General features: G+C 37.7%; 1 protein-coding gene across 3 annotated transcripts in view; it reads left to right on the forward strand.

Moving 5' to 3' along the window:
* The first annotated feature begins 263 nt into the window (after positions 1 to 263).
* LOC138176118 (sarcospan-like) overlaps positions 264 to 23,295 on the forward strand; it is a 51,360-nt gene continuing 28,328 nt past the window's right edge. The window contains exon 1 of one of the 3 annotated variants that reach the window (XM_069106872.1): positions 264 to 707. In XM_069106872.1, coding sequence (XP_068962973.1) covers positions 396 to 707 — 312 coding nt within the window. In that variant the 5' untranslated portion in view covers positions 264 to 395. Of the gene's footprint in view, positions 708 to 753; positions 1,355 to 23,295 lie in introns of those variants that run through there. The other 2 variants (XM_069106873.1, XM_069106874.1) reach the window with 2 other exon arrangements.

The raw sequence follows: 23,295 nt of genomic DNA on the forward strand, positions 1-23,295 counted from the left end.
CTCTCCTCTCCTCTCCTCTCCTCTCCTCTCTTCTCTGCTCTCTCTCTCCTCTCTCTCACACACACCCTCCCACTCCCCTATTGCATGTGAGAAGCAGCACACGCTGTTCCCTGCCCGGGGGCTCCCAGGACCCCCACACTGGCTCCTGCGCGTGTGCCCGCTCGGGTTCCCCTGCAGTCCCACACAGACGCCGCGTCCCCTCTCGTTGGCAGTTCGCTATCCCCCTCGATTCCCCCTCTCCTCTGGGCTCCCTGTGGCATTTGGAGGCTCCCACCGTCCGCTCCAAATGTTTTCCATATTTGTTCAGCCTCCGTGATTCAAATACCGGGAGCGGCTCAGCCTGCGCCCAGCCCAGTGAGTTCCTGGGGGCCCCGCAGCCCACCCACCCACCGGCCATGGGCCAGAACGAGCAACCACCAGCCCCCAACGCTCCCCAAGGCAAACCGAGGCAGGGGCCGTCAGCGCCCGCCGGGGAGCGGGGCACCGCCTCGGGGGCCCCCAGCGACCCGGGGCCGAAGAAAGGCAAAGGGGACCCCAAAGCGTGCCGGGAGGAGGAAGCCCGGACTTGCTGTGGCTGCCGTTTCCCGCTGCTGCTCGCCCTGTTGCAGCTGGCCTTAGGCATCGCTGTGACAACTGTGGGCTTTGTTATGGCAGGCATCAGCTCTTCCTTGCTAGTCAGAGAAACTCCATTTTGGGCTGGGATCATTGTAAGCATAAAGTCTGTTTTCCCTAAGTGCGTTTGCCAAACATGAATGCAAACCTGCATGGTACATTTCAGACTAACTAACCCAAACTTGCATGCCCGCCGCTGCCCCATCCGAGCTATTCTAACTCGCATCCTGCCTTGTGATTAGAATGTGATTGACTTTTTTGTGGGGAAGCTGCCGGGGGTCCAATCTCTCTGGCTGGCTTCCCTGAGTGTCAACAAGATGCCAGAATACAATGTCGGGAAGCTGTGCGTACAGCTGACATCCAGTGGGGCGTATCGATTGATCGCCCTAAATCTTCTCACCAGCTACAGCAAGTTGGTTTTGTTGCTGTCGTCCTTTCCCCCCTCCCTAAGGGTCCAAGGAGTCCGATCACAGAGGCAAAAACAATTCTAATACCATTTAGGAGAGGCGGGTCCAGAGGAGGACTGTACTACTCCGATCTTCCACAGTGGGCGACAATCCAATTTTTAAAAAGCCCCAAACCTGAGATGGAGTTACATCAAGTTAACTTGTTTAAAATATTGTCAGTCCAAGTCAGAGTATGCTGTAGCTCAGAGGAACACAGCCACATTTCACTAAGGGACCAAAGCCTCTTGGATGAATCATGGGTGGAATTACTGACAAGTATATTTGGGACTTCGTATGTATGTTATGCATGTGTATTGAGCTAAATACTACACAGCCATTATTAGAATATTGTCTTGCTTAAATGCACATGCCTGGCATGACTAAGTTGTGTCTTCATTTCTAACTTGGTAGTCCTTTCTAACCACATTTTTCAATCTATTTTTTAAACCAGTAGTTCATATTAAATAGATAAATTAATTTTTATATGTAATACATTTGAAAAGTCCTAATAAACCAAATCAGCTAAATATGACCCATTTAGAGCCCTAATAGTGATCTAATAGGAATAGATTATTGAAGGTGCAGATGATGTAAATCATTACTGTTTTGAAGATGATTTGAATTTATGAACTGTTAGATTTCTTAATTAAACTGGCTACCGCTGATTCAACTTGTGTGCTAATAGTTCCTACAAACGAAGTTTTTAAAGTAAAGTGACTTTTAGAAACTAGACTTTGTACCAATGCGCATGGTAGATCCAATAACTTCATTAATTATTCAAAATACTAAGAAAAAAAGCCTTTGCTATTGGATTTTGGAAGTATTTAAAATAATATACAAGAGACTGCGAATAGAGGTGTAAATTCTACTCTTGGTTCTGTCCCTAAATTTGCAACATTGGGCAAGTCATCTGTCCTCTATGAGCCTCAGTTTCCTTATTTTAAAATGAGGAGATGGCATCAGATGATTTCTAAGGTTCTCTTTAGATCTCTAGTCCTATGATTCTGTGGATGAAGAATATCTAAGGGCATAATTTCCAGCCTCTTGTTTTTTTTCCAGCACTACTTAAAAAAATCTCAGTCCCCAAAAACTGAAAAAGGAATCAGAAGAGATATCTAGTATCAAGTCACACTCTCTAAAGTGTGCATTGTAGCTTTCTAAGATTTAGGCAATTTTCTCAACCAAAATTGTCATCATTTTGAAAAGCACATATTTAGCTATTAATTGCATGAAATTATAATAGATGTGGTAAAATAATTTTTCAACTTTGGTTCTTTCAAAACGTGCATCTCTAGTGATATTCTTTTAGATTAAAATGGCATACTTTCAAAAGAATGTATTTTGAGCAGAATATTGTACTGGTTATACTCAGAAATTGATGATCACTTTGGGGGCAGCTAGGTGAAGCAGTGAATACAAACTCTGGCCCTGGAGTTAGAAGTTCAAATCCAGCCTCAGACATTTGACACTTACTAGCTGTGTGACCTTGGGCAAGTCATTTAACCCAAATTGCCTTGCCTTCCCCCTTAAAAAAAAAAGATCACTTTGAGGGCATTTTGGCAACAAATATAGCCTGACCCTGGGGTATAATGTTAATAGCTACCTCAGCCCAAATATGCTTGTAACAGACCTTGCAGCATTGCTGCCATGGCTTCACCTTTCCTTACACCCATGCAACCACTACTCCTGGCTTTCCAGGAAGGAAGAAGGATGGAAGGTTATTAGTGTATATTTCCTGGGAGTAGAGCTCTGAGAGTGAGTTATTGCTAAATAAATTGTAAGTGGCACCACCTCATCACTGGTCCTGTGGAAGTCATTAGGCTTGCTCCATTCCCGAGATTGGTCTGAATCAGAGAAAACTGTTTTAGTTTAGTCCTCTCTACTACCCCTACTTGATTTTCAGGACAGGCTTTATTTTACTGTTAGCTAAAATGTGAGCAGGAATGTCAAGCAGGTTATATATCGTTTTTCAGTTGTTCAGCTGTGTCTGATTCTTTGTGACCCCATAAACCATAGCATGCCAGGCCCTTCACTGTTCATGGGTTTTTCCTGGCAAAAATACTGGAGTGGTTTGCCATTTCCTTCTCCAGTGGATCATCTTTTGTCAGAACTCTCTATTGTGACCTATCTATCTTGGGTAACCCTGCACAGTCTAGCTCATAATTACATAGAGTTATTATGCAAGCCCCTCTATCACAAGAAGGCAGTGATCTGAGTGGGGAGGTTATGTATAGGACTCCCTAAATCTATCCTGGGATGATACAACAATGAATTGGGGAAAGAACCATCCAAATCATCTCTACCATCTTGGGAAAATGACCTGGCCCTGATTTCTAGGGAATATAGGTCTAGACCAGACCAGAGCTAACTAAACTCGAGGGGTTGACAGATCATTCTCAAGAGTTTTAGCTTTTGACCTGTCAGCTTAAGGCACCTCTAAACCCTAGTTTATGATTTCTTATGTCTTACCTTCTGGTTTTCATGTACCCATTTTGGTTTTTGCTGCAAATAGGTTACTATAACTCTAATGATCTCCTTGTATAGATTTTCTACCATGAACCATGTCTGTCCAGGTGTATGATTGTAACCATGTGTGGGAAACTGTCCCCAGTGGTGCAAATCAGCAATTCAGATGTGCCTTTTAGCGTCAGTGAGTGCCTGAGATATGAAGTGACCCACTTGTGCTGACACAGACAGTATGTTTCAGAAACAGGACTTGAGCCTAGGTCTTTCTGACTCTAATACCAACCTTCCCTTCACTATGCCATGCTGCCTCCCACAAACTGTATCATTCAAAAATCTAATTCAGTTGACTTCAGTCTTTGGAGGACTCAGTGTGCAATCATCAATCTGACTACATCAGATCTTTGTAAGGTGAAATTAGAGATATAAACATAGAATGTAGCATGGAGGAGCATTTGTGTAATCATTAAGCTCCTTTGACAGTTACAGTAAATGGCTATTTTTGGATTAATCCATATATACAACTATTCCCCACTCCTAATTTGTAAGATATTATCACAGAAACTATTTGACTTCACAATTTCTAAAATATGCCTTTGAGAGACCAGAACTGGGGGGAGGAACACCACAGAGAATGGCAGCTGTGACAGAGATAGAATAAAAGCTTTTGCATGATCTTCTTTATTCACTATCCATATTATGGGTAAAAACTCATTCACGTGGATTCTGATTCAGACCATGATGACAATGTAAAAAGGAGATAAGCCCTTTTGAAGATAAACTTGGTACAACCAGAGAATCATAAAAAATCAAGGTTTTCTCAGCATTTCATGCTATTAATAAATTAAGTGGTTGGGTCTAACAGGAGTACACAGTGAAGTTCACTCGCCATTCAAAAGTTTGTTGGATAAAAGCACATCCGGATTGTGCTCTCTTTTATGACAGTGTGACCTGAAGTCAAAAGAAGTGGGAATTCCAAGAATTTTGAAACTGTTCACTTCTTATTCTGAGAGTTCAGTGTTTGAGGATAGATTTAGCATAGGGCCGTTAGTGCTTTAGAAGATTTCTAGAATAACCTATTAGTGTTCTAAAATAGAATGACAGAACTGAAAAATAATTCCAAAGAGATCATCAGTCTTCTTTAGTTATATGTTCTTATCACATCTGTCAGGAATGAATACTTCTAATTAGACATTTTCACCCATACAAATATTTTAAAAGCCCATTTACCTTTCATAATCACTTAAAATGATGTATTTTCTTTGGTATCTCTACATTAAATCATTTTTAGAGCATACTTGTATTTCTTAGCACCAAGTTAAGAATGGTGGTGGATTTTTAGTGCATGTCAGTCTCTTGCACCAAATGGTGAACTTCTGTGAGAAAAAAGAAATTCCTTAGGCCTAAAGTGAAATACGTTAGGTATTTTTCATCCTCACAAAACCACACCATGTAATAACAACATTATTTCTTCTTTATGCCATTCCTTAAACTTATTATCTAAGTCTCTTAAACTTAGAAGTTCAGTTAAGAGTTATACATTTTTTCCATATAGCAACATATTACATTTCAAGAGGCAGATATAGCCTCCTTTAAAGAAAGTCAGATATGTGAAATCTGAACTTATGGAATCACCAGCCTCCTTATAAAAAGAATCACCATAGATAACTTTAAGTAGCAACCAATCACAATTCATTTAAATTTATGTCAAAAATTAAATATCTATTCAACTATTCAGGTACATTTTTTATTCATCAACAAGTATCTCTATGCAGTCCACATGACCTGGTTAAGGATGGGTCACACAAATTATCTACAGTTTTGAAGAGACTAAGCTATATTTCTTGGTTAAGTGACTTGGTCACTGTCAATCAGAGTGAGAGAAATAGGGAAGGATTGCATGGAAGTTGAGAATTGGTCCTTTGGCAAGTCAATAACCTATTCCAAAGAGTCAAAGATGGGCCCTTAGGTTGTACACATGCACGACTGGGAGAATTGTGGTGCTCTGGTCAGAATTAGGGAAATTTCAAGGAAAGGTAGATTTTGAGGGAGGATAATGAATGCTGTTTTAGACATGCTGAATTTAAGACATCTGTTGGACATCTAGGAAGAGATATGCAGCAGACAGTTGACAATGTGACTCTGAAGTTCAAGATGGAGATTAGGGTTGGATTTAGGAATCACCCAAATAGGAATCATAGTCGAATCCATGGAAGTTGATAAGAGCTCCCCAAGAGTTCTTCCTTAGGTATCTTTCCAAGAAAGTGAATATAAAGAAAGGAGGAAGAAGATCCAAGGCAAATGTCTAGAGAACACCCACACATAGGACGTAGGAGATAAACAATGAACAAAGGATATTGAGGAGTAGTCGGGTTTTTTTTTTTTAAGCAATCGGGGTTAAGTAACTTGCTCAAGGTTACACGGCCAGTTATTTCTGGGTGTGGTGCTGAGTGTCTGAGCCCAGGATTCAATCTCCAGGTCATCCTGACACTGGAGCCGGTGCTCTTACTCACTGTGCTACCTGGCCGCCCCGAGGAATAGTTTTACAGTTAGGAGAATTGGGAGATTGTAGGATCATGGAAGCCAAGTGGGTTCAGGAGGAAAGCATGCACAATAATGTTAAAAACAAGGTCATAGAGGCTAACAACTTTTTTTTGAGACCATCATATTGATCAGTTAAGTTGTTGGTAACCTCTGAAAAAGCGGTTTAAATAAAGAGTCTGAAACAGAACTCAGATTGCAAGAGAATGAGAAGTGGTAAGGACGTTAAGGCAGCAAAGGAAGGTGATATTTTTTCAAGTTTGGCAGTGATGGAGAGGAAAACAATAGCTTAATAGCTTGAGGAGGTAGCAGGGTCAAGTAAGGTTTGTTTTTGTTGTTGTTTTTAGTGATATGGTAAGAAAGACAAAAGGAGAAAACCCGAACTCATGGAGAAGTGTAAAGCTTAGAGAGAAGGGATATCTTGAAGTAAATGGTCAGGGAGGGGATTGAGGATACAGGAAAAGAAGTTGGTGTTGGCAAGAAAGGCTTGCCTTTTTCTGTGACAGGAGCAGTGAAGTAATGGGTGGATGAAGAAAGGTTTTTTGAAGTAAGGCATTGGAGAGAGAGAGAGAGAGCGAGCCTCTATATTCTCAGCAAAGTAGAAAGTAAAGATTTCTGCTGAGAGAACTTGAGACAGAGTAGCCATGAGGGGCTTGAAAAGAGAAGAGAAGGTTTGGAACAATTGCTTTTCAAAAGGTGACAGAGTCTAGGATGAATGCAAATTTTTACTGTGCAGCAGTAAGGGCCCAGTTGAAATTAGACAACATTAATTTTTAGTGGATCCAGCTGACATGATGTTGTAACTTCCTGCAGTAGTACTCAGAAGCATTTGAGTAGGAACAGAGAATCAGTAAGTCATTCATTTATATAATCAATAAAGATCTATTAAGTACCTACTAAGGATTAAGCACTAGGGATGCAAAGACAAAAATAAAATGTTCATGCTCTTGGAGAGCTTTCGGGATAGTATAGGGGAGAGGTGGATCCAGAGTTCAGGACTGGCTACACATGAATGTGATGGGATAAACAGGTAAGGAAATAAGGCACTGAGGAAAGTGTATGGTTAAAATGGTGAACTACAGGGTCAAGATTGGGAAGAGAAGAAAGTGATACAAGAACAGGACTGCTAGATTGATAAGAGTAGAGAAGAATGGAGAGGCTAAAAATTGTAGTGAGAGAAATGAATAGGTTTTTAAAGATTGAGGCACAAGGAGAAATGGAAAAGCAGGTTGATTATCATGGTCAGAGTAGAATTTCTCATTTCAGAATCCTTGAGTTGGCATAGTTCTAAGTGATGGTGAAATATAAGATGTGACTATGCTAGTGGCTGCTGAATGTCACAGGAGTTGAAGAGATTGTTAAATTAGAAAGCTAGCAAGCTGGAAGGTGTTAATGTATATACTGAAAACAAGTCAACAGAACTTGGCAACTAGTTGGAGATGGGTGATGAAAGAATGGGAAAAAGATACCAGGGTTTTGAACTTGGATGACTGAGAGGATTGTGGTGACTAAAACATCAGGAACATTGGATGAAGGGACAATTTGGAGAGGAATATGATAAACTCAACTCCGATTGTGTTGTCTTAAGTGCTGGCTGATGATCCAGGTGGAGCTGTCCAACAAGCAAATGAAAATGGCCAGGGATACTTTAAAGAAAATTATCTTACAATTGGATGAAGTTTTTTGATTGGTAATGAGAATGTATTAGAAGGTATTCAAAGTAGATGACTAGTCCTTAAGTGCATTTAGTAAAGATTTATAGTGAATTATATTGGCAACGAGGTGGCACAGTGGATATAATGTCAACCCTGGAGTGAGAGGACCTGAGTTCAAATCTGCATCAGCTACTAGTTGTATGACCCTGGGCAAGTCATTTAACTTGATTTTTATCTTATAGTAAAGCAGTGTATTATAGAAGATAGAGATACAGATGAGAAGCCAGGAAAATGTGGATTTAAGTATCTATCTGACACATAAAGGTTGTGTGGTCCTGATCATGTCATTTAACCTTAGTGATTTGGACCACTCCATAAACCTATCACTTGCAGAAAAAGTATTAACTTTCATAAATGGAGAGAATCTTTCTCTGCTAATTAAATCACAGGTCTAGTTCTCTAGCCTTAGTGCAGATATTTGACATTTGAGAGGTTAACTTGAGGAATTGATCTTGAAAATTTTTGAGACTATTATACATAATTTTTATTTTTGTATTAAAAATACTAATACAAAGAATTGAGGGCTAAGAAAAATAATGCAAAATGCTCTGTAACTTAAGTTTATTGAAAACGTTTTTAAATAGTCCTTTTGGTAGATCTCCATTATTTTGTTAACCAATTGGGCATTTGTTGTAAGTAATTCCCAATAATGTTTGCAGAACATGACTGTGTTATGCTGAGATTTTTGGTTTCGAATGGTAAAGTAGGCAGACCTCCACTGAAATTCTGCTCTGATGCTTCAGTGTGACGTAATGGAGAATTTGGGTCCTCAAAGGCTGTGCCAGCGGAACCCAAACTTTGATGGTACCTACTAAGCTACAAAAAATTCAAATGCAAGACTTAGGATGGATTGACATCCAAACGCAAGCACAGCTATGTGCAGAGATGCTCATTACCTAAAAGTAGGCCAACAGCTGGTCAATTTCTTTTAAAAGAACAATGCTTGGCACATAGTAGGCACTTAATAAATGCTTCTTTCCCTCCCTCCCCTGCCCATTTTCAAGGTCACAGCAATGCATAGAAAATCAATTTTACTAAGCTGTGGAGAGTTTGCATTGAGAGCTAGTTGGTAGAAGAAATATTCACATGGATGAAATCATAGATATTTTGCAGTATTGAAAATATAATGTACAGTGTTCTCAAAAGTGACTTCAGGGGGAAAAAACAAGAAGATATTTTGAGTGTATTTTGCTTTCACCTAATTAAGGTCTTTTGAGACTTTTGTGGATTAACAATTGGGGTCAAGTAGGTGCCAACTTTTTCTCCCTCTGCAGTGAAAACAAGAACCTGCATTTCCCATAGTCCAGCAGTGCCTGGGACTATCAGGACTGTGCCTGCTTTAAATTTGGTCTGAGAAAAACAATTTTATCGGCAGTGTGGTGGTAGAATGAAAAGAGAGTGGAACTGGAATCAAGAAGACCCAAGTTCAAATCCTGCTGTCAGATGCTTTCTTAGCTGTGTAGTCTCATGCAAGTCACTTAGCATTTCTAAGCCTCCATTTCCTCATCTGTAAAATGAGGGGCCAGACTCAGTGGCATGATTCTAGACTTAAGAGTTTCCTTGCCGCTAGCTTTGACAGGATCCTGGCTCTACATCATATAATTCAGGATTAGCATCAACATTGAAGAGATCTATATGATAAATCAAGGTCAACATGCATGGTTCTATGTTGCTATAGGAAAGAGATGGATTAGTAATTAAATTCTAACTGGTGTCATTTTGCTTTGAAATGAAGTTAAGTTTTAGGTGTGGTGCTTGGAAAGCTGAAGGAGTCTTGGCCATAAGAGTTCATTGTACAATTATACTTCAAAATGTCTCTTTTTTTTGTGGGTTAAGTGACTTACCCAAAGTCACATGGCTAGTAAGTGTGTCAAGTGTCTGAGGCCGGATTTGAACTCAGGTCCTCCTGACTTCAGGGCCAGTGCTCTATTCACTGCGCCACCTAGTCACCCCAAGATGTCTCTTAACTGGTCAATTCTTATTGGGAAATTAAAGCCGGGTTCCCCCACAGACTTAATCATGACAGAAAAAAATATTTTCTCCAAATAAAATTTAATATCAAAAATAAAGATTTGTAGTACAGAAAATATCTGAGTCCGTTGCAAAGACACACCCTGTTTCAGCTGGTTGGAGGAAGGTTCAGCTCTCTGGAGAGTAAGATTAAACTTGGCAGCGGTAACTGTCAGATGCCTGAGAAAAGACGTTCAGTGGCTCACATTGGTTAATTTTAAAGTATGATACTTGGTTTTAGGATATATGGGAAAGAGTCCACTTACATGCATGGAAATAACTGATTTTTGCTTCTGTGTGAAAGGTATGAATTTAGAAGCTATGTCATTTTTTCCCCTGAGCTCTTTTCTCCATGTTTATTAAAGTATTAGAATCCTTGGTGAATGGCATAAGCAAGCTAAAAGTCCCCTGTTCTCTTAAAATTAAGAAACGGAGCTGGTAAGCTGATACATCAAAGTATTGTTGTTCAGTCATTTTTCTGTTGTGTTCAACTCTTTGTTGACTCCATTTGGGGTTTTCTTGACTGGAGTGGTTTGCTATGTTCTTCTCCAACTCATTTTATTATTATTATTTCATTCTCATTCATGAGAAAATTGAGGTAAACATGATTAAGTGACTTTCCCAGGGTCACACAGCTAGTAGCTGTCTATAGATGAGTCTTCCTATCTCCAAGCCTAACACTCTAACCACTATGAAACCTAACTGCCCCATATCAAAGCATAATGAACTGTTAGTGTTCAGAGTTTGTTTCAGTAATAAAAATATTCTTTATTCCATTTATAATTATAATTTGGACAAATTTATATAATGGTAACAATAGCTGATAATTATAGCTTAAAATTTACAAAGTGCTTTAATATATCATTTCATTTGAACACCACAACTCTAGGTCTAATTACCATCTTTTGCTACGGGTGAGGAAATTGAGGCTATTGGAGGTTAAGAAACTTGTCTAGACTCACATAACTCACAAGTGTGTGAGGTAGGATTCAAACTCAGGTCTATCTGACTCCAAGTTCAGCACTATAATTGCTTTGCATTAATTAGATTTTTTAAAAGATACATAACAATAGTAGCATAGGCTACTATTAGATTAGCAGGTGCATAAAGTCTTTAAGACTTCTATGATGTTATTAAATTATTTATCCAGTATGTTAGCCCATTAATCATATCCAGTTGCAAACTAGAACTATACAAAAGTGGAATGGATAGTCTTGCTTTCCCCTGCACTTTAGGTCTTTACACATAGGTTAGATGATCATAGTTCAGGTACATTGGAGTCTTTGGGGATCTTTTTTAAAGTGTAGTTTATACCAAAGTCCATTGGAGTATGAATTATTTGGTTTTCGCCTTGGCAAGACTACATCTGGAAGGTTATACATAGTTCTGGACAGTGCAGTTTAGAAAGGACAATTGTGAAGCACACAGATGGTGATGAAACCATTGATGTCAGGAGATGTCCATATCCTAAAGGGAGGTGAGTCAGGAAGGAGAGAGTTGTCCCTCACTGGAGGTACTGTGGATGTTGTAGGGGTCATTCTTGTTCTGTTTATTTGGGGAGATGACCTCTGTCATCTCTTCCTCAGAGATTTTGTGGATTGTCCTCCCACCCCACCCCCCATTTTCTAGGCTAAATATTCCCATTTCTTTCAACTGAAACTCATATGACATGAACTCAAGGACCTTTACCACTTTGGTTGCCCTCTCCTGGACACTTTTTGGCTTAACAATGTGTTTAAGTATAATGCCCAGAATTGAACAAAATACTCCAGGTATGGCCTGATTGGGCAGCAAGATGGCACAGGGTGGTCTGGACTCAGGGAGACTCATCTCTGTGAGTTCAAATCTGGCCTCAGACACTTCCTAGCTGTGTGACCCCAAGCAAGTCATTTAACCCTGCTTGCTTCATTTCCTTATCTGTAAAACAAAGTGGAGAAGGAAATGGCAAACCACTTCAGTATCTTTGCCAAGAAAATCCTAAATGGGGTCATAAAGAGTCAGTCATAGCTGAAAAAAATACCCAGCAACAGCAAAAGTAGTCTATTACCTCCTTATTCCCGTATCTCTCTTAATGTAGCCAAAGCTTTTTTGTACTGCCATTGCATACTGTTGACTTATTTTGAGTTTGCAGTCCACTAAAATCCCCAGATCTTTTTAGACAAACTACTTTTTACCCATGTCTCCCCTGACTCTGAGGTTCCATCCAGATCTAGACTTAGAATTCTATGATTTCATAGCTATGTAGTTGATTTTTTGGAGTTTATAATCATCTCTATTTGTGTTCTATCATTCACTGTGTTCATTTTCTTGCCCAGATTTGTGTCATTTGAAAATCTAGTAAATGAGACATCCATAGTATTATCTAAGTCATTGATAAAAATATTAAACAGCACATGGCCAAATGGATGTCTAAGACATGTCTGTAGACCTCCTGCTATGTTGACCGCAGACCATTAATGACCAACCATTGTTTTGAATGAGCTTCTTACAGAATCCTCATTAAGCAGTTGAATAATAAACTGGATGAATACAATGCATTGTGGGTCAGTGACCTCTTCACCCACAGCGATTTCTGAAGTTCAGGGGAATCCACTTCTCATGATTTCTTTGTTTACGATCCATGGCCATAGGGCTTTTATTTTTAAGTAATGATTCCAAGTACCAGTTTACTGTTAACTTATTCTAAGCAATGGCTTTGGGTAAAACTCCAGAAAGTTTCACTGAATGTATTTCATTGTAGAAACTGTTTTGCACATATTACATTTTCCCTCTAGTTTATAACGTTCCCCCAGTTACTTCCTTGTACTTCATTTGTAAAATGATTCATCTAAATAGAGAGCTGGCTTCTCCTTTCTCTTTTCATCAATTTCTGAACAAATTTGAAATACTAGAGGGTGAGGGTGCAGGAGAGAATTGAGTAAAAAACTGTCTCATTTCCTACCTCCCTGTACTATTTAATCTCAGTTCCCCACTAATATTATGGGGGAAAGCATTCTGCTCTTAAAAGAATTGGGGTGTATATATCAGGGCTACTGTAATGTTTCCATTTCAGTTTTAGGAACATATTTATTTAGGTTAGATATTTTCTGAGCTAAACATTGCTAGGGACACAAGAACTGGACATCTGTCTTCCTCCTCGTATAATTAGGCTAAAAAAGGATAATGTATTCTAGGGCCGAGTTTCATGTAGGCTGGCAAAAAGCCACTAAGATGACTAGACTCCAGGCCAGAGGACCAAAGATGATGTATCCTTGTTCACAAATAAACCTGCCCACTTTTTTTGTGGAAGATCCATGGGGACTGTGTCAACCTAGAAATAAGCACTTCCCTGCTTGGTTGTCAATGCAGCAGTATTAAAAGAGATGGAATACAAGACCTCCAGGATTCTTGTTTCAGTCACATCCTACTCAAGTACTGTTTTTAAAGGGTTTGATTCAGCACTCATTGTAATGAACAGTTTAAAGAACTTTAAGATACTTTATTCTAAAAGAAACCTTTCTGTTATGTGAAAGATAATAACAGGTGACAAGGGAAAGAAGAAGAATGACTAATGTGCTAAGTAGACCCTGACTGGTGAGAGGATTTTAGCTGTATTACTAGAAAAAGCACCCCACCCATCATTTTGTGATTGTCAGGTGTATTCCATTCCATTCGGAAGAGAGACCTCATCTCACAGCAAACTCTGCCAGTAAAGCTGTGTCAGGCTCTCTTCCAAGGCAGAATAGTATTTCCTTCCTTCTCATTTCAGTTGAGTGGGTACCTTCATTTAGGGAAAGAAAATATCACATCTAGCTAGATCTCACTAGACAAGAGAAGCACCTAACCCAGTGACATGTACACAGTGGGGAATCCATAAATACTTTGATGATGACAAACTGATTTAAATAGATTAAAAAAAAATTCTTCCCACCCCAATCCAAAACCTCGAATCAGAACATTATATTTTTACAGATTAGGCATTCAGATGTATTTTTACACATTCCTCTCATGTTCCTACACAGCCAAGCTCTGAGGTAAAAACAGTTTATGAGTTGATACGTACCAAACCTTCTCAAGTTGGTTTGTTCTTTTCATTAGCAAAGTTTCAGGGTTTGGGTGGCTTATAAATTGAAATGTTATTTTGAAAAATTAAGATCTGATTATAGTAATTTTGTTGTTTTATATAGCCCCCACATAAATTGCTCTTATAATGAAATTATGTAAATGGATTGACTCTCATCATTTAATTAAATTCAACAGCCATTTGTTAAGTGTGAAAAAGACAGTTCTGTATTGTGGGTGTGATACTATATTCCAGAGAAGGATTTGGATCTAGATGCCAAGTCAAAAGAAGAGGTGGTATCTGACCTTGTGGAGATCATAGTAAGAGGATATGGGTAGGCATAGGAGTGACAATTTATTTTATTGACATAGGCAGCTCATTTGGGGAGGAAATTCCATCTACCAGTGCAGGTTGGCACTTTCTTTACAACTTATGGAGAGTTGCCTAGCGCACAGAGAGGTGATGTGAAATCGGTCCAGGGTCACACAACCTGTACATGGCAGAGAAAGGACTTAAACTCAGCTCTTCAGGGTTCCAAGGCCAGCTCTCTATCCACTATACCTTACTGCTAAAAACAACTCAAACCAAGAGAGGTACAGATACACTGTTAAATAAAGTCCGAGTGGAGATAGGGTGGAATGCTTTGTTAAAGAGGTGGCATATGAGTTGAATTTTAAAGTATAGGTAGGAATTCAGCAAAGGGAAGGGGGAAGGGCATTCCCAGAATAGGGAACATGGTGAGTAAAACTCAGAGCATATACAAGGGACTCCAGTTTGACTGGGATTTAGAGCATGTGGAGTGGAGTAATATGAGAGAAGGCTGGAAAGCTAGGGTGGTTCTGGACTTTCTACCAAAGGCATCCAAACTGCTCCCCACCCAAGTCCCAATTCACTGTTATTTGCTCCTCCTCCTTCTGTCCCTCTGTCCAATATACAGATGCCATGAAAATCAGTATATCGAGTCCATGTTGTCATGAAAACAAGACCAAGCAGGATAGAAAGCTTCTTCCACTGGCTACCTGGCCCCTTTCCCTGATACTCATCCATGTCAAACCTATAGATCCTATGTCTCTATCCCACACTCTACCCTTCCCTTTCGTTATACCATGTGGAACCGCCATGTTGTCTTGTTTAACTGTCCTTAATACTAGACTTCTCACACTTTTCCATTTTCTTGCAATTAAGGGAAACTAGCTTCCCCCAGAAAACACTGCACTCCAGATCACCCTTCCCATACCCACCCAGAATGTTGCTCTTAGGTTTAGGAGGGGTTTCCCCTACCATGCACATTCAGTAATCAATCCTCCTTTGAGGTTCACTCCATTCAGATTTATTATCCCATTAGATCCCCGGGGCTTTTGCCTGGAGAGAAGAATCCTGGAGATCATTCATTCATTCTTTCTCCCTTCTCAAGTAGTTCAGTATCTTGCTCATAGTACTCTTGTCTATCCCAAACCCTGCCCTTTTATTTGGAGACTTTAATTTTCATGTGATCCCCTCATACATCTTTGTTTCCTAGTTAATCAATCTCAACTCCCATGATCTGCATTTTCCCTCCACCTCCGCCACATATGGGACCGGTCATGCACTCGATATCAGTTATAAAATGTTCCACTTCCACAGGTTGAAACTATAATCTCCTGCCCTACCTCCACACCACTCTCAAATCTATTTTTCATTCTCTCCACAACCCCATGTTACTTCATCTCTCCCAATTTTCTTAGACCATCACTCCGGCTCAGGCTTCAGTTTCCTCTTAAAATCTTGCTCTAACTAGTGCAACTTCACATTGTCCTCTACTCTCGAATTCCTTGGTCTGTTGTCCTATGGCCACTTATTCTTTCAAAATCTCAGCTCTGGGTCACTTCCACTATCTGTAACCTTATTGTTGAATTCTGATGGAGGAAGTTATGGAATCTTGCTGACTGGATCCACTACTAAATCCATTCTCAACTGGAACCTCATAACCACTTGTACCCTTTGTGACTATCACACTCTCTAAATCTACAGCATCTGTTCTAAGCCTTTATTCATGCCATCTGTAACATTACTCCCCCTTTCTCACTTCAGAGAACCTAGCCTTAACTGAAACAAAATAAAACAATTAAAGCTACACCTTGAAAGTTTCTTTGTCTTCCTAATTCCATACTTCAAATTACCTCAACATCAGCCCCCTTTCTCCCCTCCTTCTTTCCAGTCTTGAAGACTTGAGAGGTTGTACTCCCTGCCAATGCCGAGCCTTTTTCCTGTGCACTCCAATAGCTCACCTCTTCAATAGCTAATTTTGTAATCACTATCTTCTTGCCCCCACCTAAAATAATTTCAGGAGTATTTTGTAATTCACCTCTCTTTAATTTTCAACTTCTCTGTGCTGCTCCCAAATGCACTCAGATATCTTCCAGTCTTAAAAAAAATCCTTAACTATCATACCCCCAACCATCTTCCTATATCTCCTTCATTTCATATGCAAACTCTTAAGAGGAGCCCTCTATATTCATAGTTTACACATGCTTATTTACTTTTGCAACCATTCAAATCTCTAACTGCCCATTGTACTTCCCATCTGAATGTCCTATAGGTATCTCAGATTTAATATGTCAGAAAACTGAACTTGTTATCTTTCCCCCTGAATACCTCCTCTTATGTTCAGGCCATCATTCTTCCTGTTATCCAGGTTTGTACCTTACCCTTTGCCCTGACCTGTTATAAGTCCATCAGTTCACACTTGACTCTCCATTGTCATGATCCACATCTAATCAGCTTCCAAGTTTTGTTCATTCTGTGTCTTCAAGAGTTCTTGAAAATGTTCCATTTACCCCTCCCATACAATATCCATGCTAGTTCAGATTCCTGTCATCTTTTTCCTGGACTTTCATATCTACCTTCTAAATGGACTGCCTGGATTTCACCTGTATTCCATTCTCAGTGCTTATGCCAAACTGATATTCTGAAAGCATAGGCCTGACTATGTCACTTCCCTTTTTAAGAAGTTTTAGTGAAGCCTTATCACATTAAGCATAATATACAAACTGCTACAGATTGGCATGGAGAGTCCTTCACAATCTGGCTCCAGCTTGCCTTTTCAGGTTAATTACACATTATTTCCCCTCATGCGCTCCATGGTCTGGCTGTCTTGCTATTCCCCTCATACAACATTACATCTTTCGTTTCTGTTCCTTCACAAGGGTTGTCTCTTATGATTAAAATGCTCTCTTTCATTCTCCACATTTTTGAACTTCTACCTTTCTTCAGGGCTCATCTTAAATCCCAACTCCCTTAGGAAACCTTTCTTGATTCACCCAGTTGTTAGTCTCTTTATCCCCCACCTAAAATTTCATGGCTATTTTGTAAATATCATTTATGAATTTGCCTGTGAATATGATGTGTCCCCCTAGTAGAATGCTGGCTCCTTGAAGGCACACTGTCTTTCTTTTTCTTTCTATCCTCAATGCCTGGCACATGCGTTCAGTACATAATGTTTGATCAATTGTGATAGAGTTGGAAAACTAGGGTAGCGATGGATTGTAGGGGTTTGTGAATCTTTCCGCTTGGACAACTATTTTCTCCCTCAATACCCAAAGACCCAGTTAGTTATTCATTGCTCATATTTTTCTATATCCAACATACACACATCACAAAAAAAAATCAGAATGCTTTACCCATGTTGTCCTGAAAGTTGGGGACAGCAGGTTGGATGCATGAATTTTTGTCAATAGTTACACCTATTTTGAAAATCACAAAGCACTCTACAAATGCAAAGATATTAGTATGATTTTATTGTTATTTAATACTGAACTCATAAAAAGCTTAAGAAGTTAATTTTTAAAAATTAGTGATCTGCTAGATATTTTTTAAAAATAAAGTAGAATGATTCTTTACTTCTTTACTCTGTTATATTATAATGTTATGTTTGAACTGACATTAATTAATCTCTTTAATGAAGAAAGGAGTTGGACAGTTTGAAGTTCTCTTCAACTAAGCCTAAGCAATGTAATATACCCTGCAACTATAGTTACCAGCATTTTCTAACACTTACTAGTTTTTCTTCCAAGTTTTTAGGGAAGAAATGCCCACAAGAATGTCATAAATGAACTATAAATTTACAATGCATATGTTAAAATTCTAGCTCATCGTGAATTCATAAAAAAAACACTAGAACAAGATATTCATTACTTTTACATTTTGATGATTTTTTTCAACAGTTATTATATCTAATATTTGTTCTTTCATGGAGATTTATGATTGATTATTGGAAAAATCATAATAATGCTAAGATAAAGTAGTAAATATTCATTACTCCATTTAGGAGATCAGTTAAGTAAGGCCAGAAATTAACTGATTTTCCCAATGTCAGAGAGCATGTAAACCTGAAAACTAGTGTTAAAGCTTTTGAGTTTACTCTTGTTCTACTAGATTAACCTGTCTCAGCATTACAGAGTGTTAGACCAATAAGGCACCTTAGAGATTATCTAGTTCTGTGTTTTCCAAGCTCTTTCCCTTCTCACATCACAGAACTTCACTGAAATTTTAAGCTAGCAACCAAGAAGACTTCTAAAACAGTCTTCCACTTCTCCTTACTCTGTCCCTAAAATTTTCTTTCTTTCCTTCCCAGTATTCAAAGTGGAAGCAGAGGGAGTGTGAGCTACTTGGATAGAGTTGCTACATCAACATCAAGCCAGGAAGAACAGGCAGCACTCTGAAGCTGGGTATAGGGGTTGGGGAATATGGAAGCCTTGGGATATGAAGGGAAGTTTTGTATATACTAGTGAGACACAGTACAGTGTTTGCAAACCACTGAGTTGTTTAATGCTCTCATGTTATAGATGAGGACAGTAAGATACAGAGAGGCAAAATAAATAAATAAACAAACAAACAAATAAATAAATAAATAAACAAAAACTAACTAACTAAATAAATAAAAAGACACAGAGAGGCAAAATAAATAAATAAATAAATAAACAAACAAAAACTAACTAAATAAATAAAAAGACACAGAGAGGCAAAATAAATAAATAAATAAATAAATAAATAAATAAACAAAAACTAACTAACTAACTAAATAAAAAGACACAGAGAGGTAAAATAAATAAATAAATAAATAAATAAACAAAAACTAACTAAATAAATAAAAAGACACAGAGAGGTAAAATAAATAAATAAATAAATAAATAAACAAAAACTAACTAACTAAATAAATAAAAAGACACAGAGAGGTAAAATAAATAAATAAATAAATAAACAAAAACTAACTAAATAAATAAAAAGACACAGAGAGGTAAAATAAATAAATAAATAAATAAATAAACAAAAACTAACTAACTAAATAAATAAAAAGACACAGAGAGGTAAAACAAATAAATAAATAAATAAATAAATAAATAAATAAAACAAAAACTAACTAACTAAATAAATAAAAAGACACAGAGAGGTAAAATAAATAAATAAATAAATAAAATGCCTAGGGTCATGCAACTAATATTTCAAGACCTGCTATTCAAACCCAGGTCTTCTAACTATAAGTTAGGTGTTCTTTCTACTATATAACCCTCTCTTGAGACACATTATCTTACTTAAATATTCAATGAAAACTAATCTAGTTTTCACATTTAAGAGGTGCCTTATTTCTTGGGTTGACTCACCCAATCTTGAAGACTTGGATAGTGAGTGTGACAATGAATACGAGGCACTATGCAAAGAGAATAGAAGTATCTTAGTGGAAATGAGCTTTCTTTTTGAATAGGATCAGGGTAGTGGCTAATTATGCCACCTGATGGTTAAATTCATATATAACACCATATGTAATAGTCATAAAATTCTATTCTTAAAAATACTTCTATAGATTGCACTGCAGAATTTATAGCAATTTCTCTAAAATAGTAAACCAGGATTGGTATGGGTATCATTGCAGGTATATAAAATTAGATTATACTAAAATCCCAAATTGATACTATAATCAAAGAGATTGTGTCTAAATCACCCCCATGAGGATACACAGGTTAACAGCGGGATTTTTTGTGTTAAAGACTTTCATAAATAAATTAATGAAACATTCAGTTATGGGATGTCAGTTTACAATGATCTTTTGCTTCTCTGAATAATTTTCAGTGTGTTTTTTTTCTTATTACTTAGGAAACTCTTTGTTGTCACAACTCTTATGGATGTTACTTTATTTCCTATTGCTTTTCTAGTAAACTCTGAAAGAAACATCATGGAAAGCAATAGCAAGATATAAGGTTTGGGGTACTCAAATGTCCCTCATGATGTTGTCAGTTTGATTCCTAAATTTCAATTTATTTCTCTCCCTGTCATTGGGATAGCATTTCTAAATGTCTTTAAAAAAGTAACTTGTAAAGATGCAAGTGGATCTCTCCAAAGCACAATGTGTTCTGAGAAGCAGTACAATCACTTAACTGGCACTTTTCATTGCCATTTATTTCTGTGCTTTTGCAACAGGTTTGGCTAAGTTACCCAGCATTGCAAATTATAAAGCCACATGGAAAGTGACTTTTCAGCTAGTTAGTGATTTCCACCCATGATAAAAATCTAACAATTTGAGTCACAAAAAGTGAGTTCTAACTACACCAAACACCTAGACCAGCATAGAAGGATGGTAGTAGAAAGTGGTAAGAAAAGTGTTTTGTAAACATTAAAGCACTATAAATGTGTTATTATTTGTTATATGTTATGTGTTATTATATACTACATAGAACAATGTAATGCAATAATGTAATATGATAAATATAAATAGTAACACATTAATAGCACATATAATATGAGTCATGTAAGAATACATAATTAGAGTTGGAAGGAATTGTAGATGCCATCTAGTCTAACCTGTACCTGAATAATAATAGTCCCCTCTGAAGTATCCAGTCTGTGTTTAAAGATCAATAGTGAATAAAAATTCTCTTATAAACAAGGAATCCCATTCCATTATTGGGTATCTCTAGTTGTTAAAAACTTTTCCCTTATACCAAACTTAAATCTGTCTCTTTGAAACTTTCCCTTCATTCCGACCTCTGGGGTCAAGCAAAATAACAACAATGATGATGGTGATGATAAATAATCTTACATTTATGTTTTAGTTTAAGGTATTTTGATAAAATTATGGTAAACTATTTTTAGTGCATTCATCTGTATATTAGCACTATTTTATAGTTAAGGAAATGGAAAACAGCTACTAATATACAAGCCTAAGCTTTCCTGACTCCAACTTAAGTACTCTTTCAATTATACCAGACTCTATGTTTGATTGCTTCTGGATCTTTTTTTTTTAAAGCAATTGGGGTTAAGTAACTTGCTCAAGGTTACACGGCCAGTTATTTTGTGTGGGTGCCAAGTATCTGAGGCCAGAACCGATCCCGGATCTCCTGACACTGTGCTGGCACTCTTACTGTGCCACCTGGCCACCCCTTGCTTCTGGATCTTGCTTAATTTATTACACTGATAACTTGTGGGTTATCTTTGTGGGTTTTTTAAAAAAATGGTAGGAGAGAATTATGTTTGTTACTTTATTATATATTTCACTATTATTCTCGTTATTTCCTCTGAGATACCTGACATATTCTTCCAAATATATTTTGTAGTTATTTTGTCTAGTTCCATAAAGAAACTCCTTGATAATTAGATAAATTTGAAATTAATTTATGTAGTAGTACGATTTTTATAATATTGGTACATCCCATTCAAGGACAATGAATATTGTTCCAATTATTTATCTTCATTTCTTTTAAAAATGTTTTATTGATACTCTTGCCTTCCTTCTTTCTTTCCCTCCTTCCTTCTTTTTCTTTCTTTCTTTTCTTTTCTTTCTTTCTTTCTTAAAATAGTTACCATTTGCCAATGATTTCCTCCTCTCTACCCCAGGAAGCCTTTCCTTATAACAAATAAATATAATTAAACAAAATAAATAAGCAAATTGGTGATTTATGGAAATGTATACCTCATTTTTCACCTATTGTTCACCATCTCTTTGTTGATAGGCAGGAGACATTCTTCACCATCAATTCTTCTGTAGTCCTTATTAGTAAATGCATTGATCAGAGTTGTGAAGCCTTGCAATATCTTCATGTATTCTGTAGTTTTTAAAAATATGACTTGTCTTCCTATCTTTTTCCTGATGGGTTTCCTTAGTAATAAACATAAAGGCTTATAATTTTTTTTGTTTTATTTTATGACTTGCTTTTTTAGTGAAGTTATTAATTGTTCTAATTTTTTTTATCAGATCTCCAGGATTCCTTAAGCAAGCAATGAGGTCTTTCTCACTGTCAGGCAAACTCTCTATCCACTGTACCATGCTGCCACCTCTCCAAATCTCCACTGTCTTAAAAATCATTCATAATAGCTTAACAACAGCACTTGCCATTTCTTTCAAGAGTCTGAGAGGTAATGTTTCTGGGCCTGCTGACTTGAACCCATCAAAAGCAGCCAGATGCTATCTTATGATCTTCTAATTGGGATAATGGATAAATCATAGAGTTTTAACCCTCTATTAACCATTTATGCTGTTATTAGCCCAAATTGAAGCAAAATGAAAGTTGAATAGTTTTCCTTTCTTTCCATTATTCATTATTATCATCTCAACCATGCCAACTAATATTCCTTTTGGTTCTTTGATCTTTCTCTTTCCTCCAATATAGTTTTAAAATATTGTTTTTCTTGTCCTTAGCCAGACTTAGATCATCCTCATTTTTATACCCCTAATATTGTGCCACACATATATTTACTGTTTCTAGAGTCAGAGGATCTGGGTTAAAATTCTTATTCAAATCACCTAACTTCTCTTGTCCTTAGTTTCCTAGTCTTCAAAATGGGAACATTTATATAAATACCATATACCTTACAGGGTTATTGAGAAGATCAAATGAAAAACTGTATATGAAGTACTGTAAAGTGAAATTTCTTTTTTTTTAAAGCAATTGGGGTTAAGTAACTTGCTCAAGGTTACTCGGCCAGTTATTTATGTGTGATGCTGAGTATCTGAGCCTGGATTTGATCCCCAGGTCATCCCAACACTGGAGCCAGTGCTCTTACTTGCTGAGCCACCTGGCTGCCCCTAAAGTGAAATTTCTTTATCTCACATACGAGTATAACCTATTGTTACTTCAATATCTCAAGAGATCTGTGATTTCAAATTTGTGGATACTCCCCCCACTAAAACAGATCACAGCTTCTCCTGGGTTTAGTAGATTGTCTTCAGGAGTTGCTCTGGTGGAGAGATAATCAACTAGTGACTCATCTTTTGGTGATGAAAATCAATTTTTTTTTGCTTTTTTTTTTTTTGGAAGGCAATTAGGGTTAAGTGACTTGCCGAAAGTCACATGGCTAGTAATTGTGTCAAGTGTCTGAGGCCAGATTTGAACTCAGGTCCTCCTGACTCCAGGGCTAGTGCTCTATTCACTGCACCACCTAGCCGCCCCAATCAAAATCAATTTTTACCTTTATTTGGTATCTATTGTACATCAGG

Source organism: Petaurus breviceps, unplaced genomic scaffold, assembly GCF_028583685.1.
Source record: "Petaurus breviceps papuanus isolate PSGF00001 unplaced genomic scaffold, PetGlider_PUasm1.0 81, whole genome shotgun sequence".
Lineage (NCBI taxonomy): Eukaryota > Metazoa > Chordata > Mammalia > Diprotodontia > Petauridae > Petaurus > Petaurus breviceps.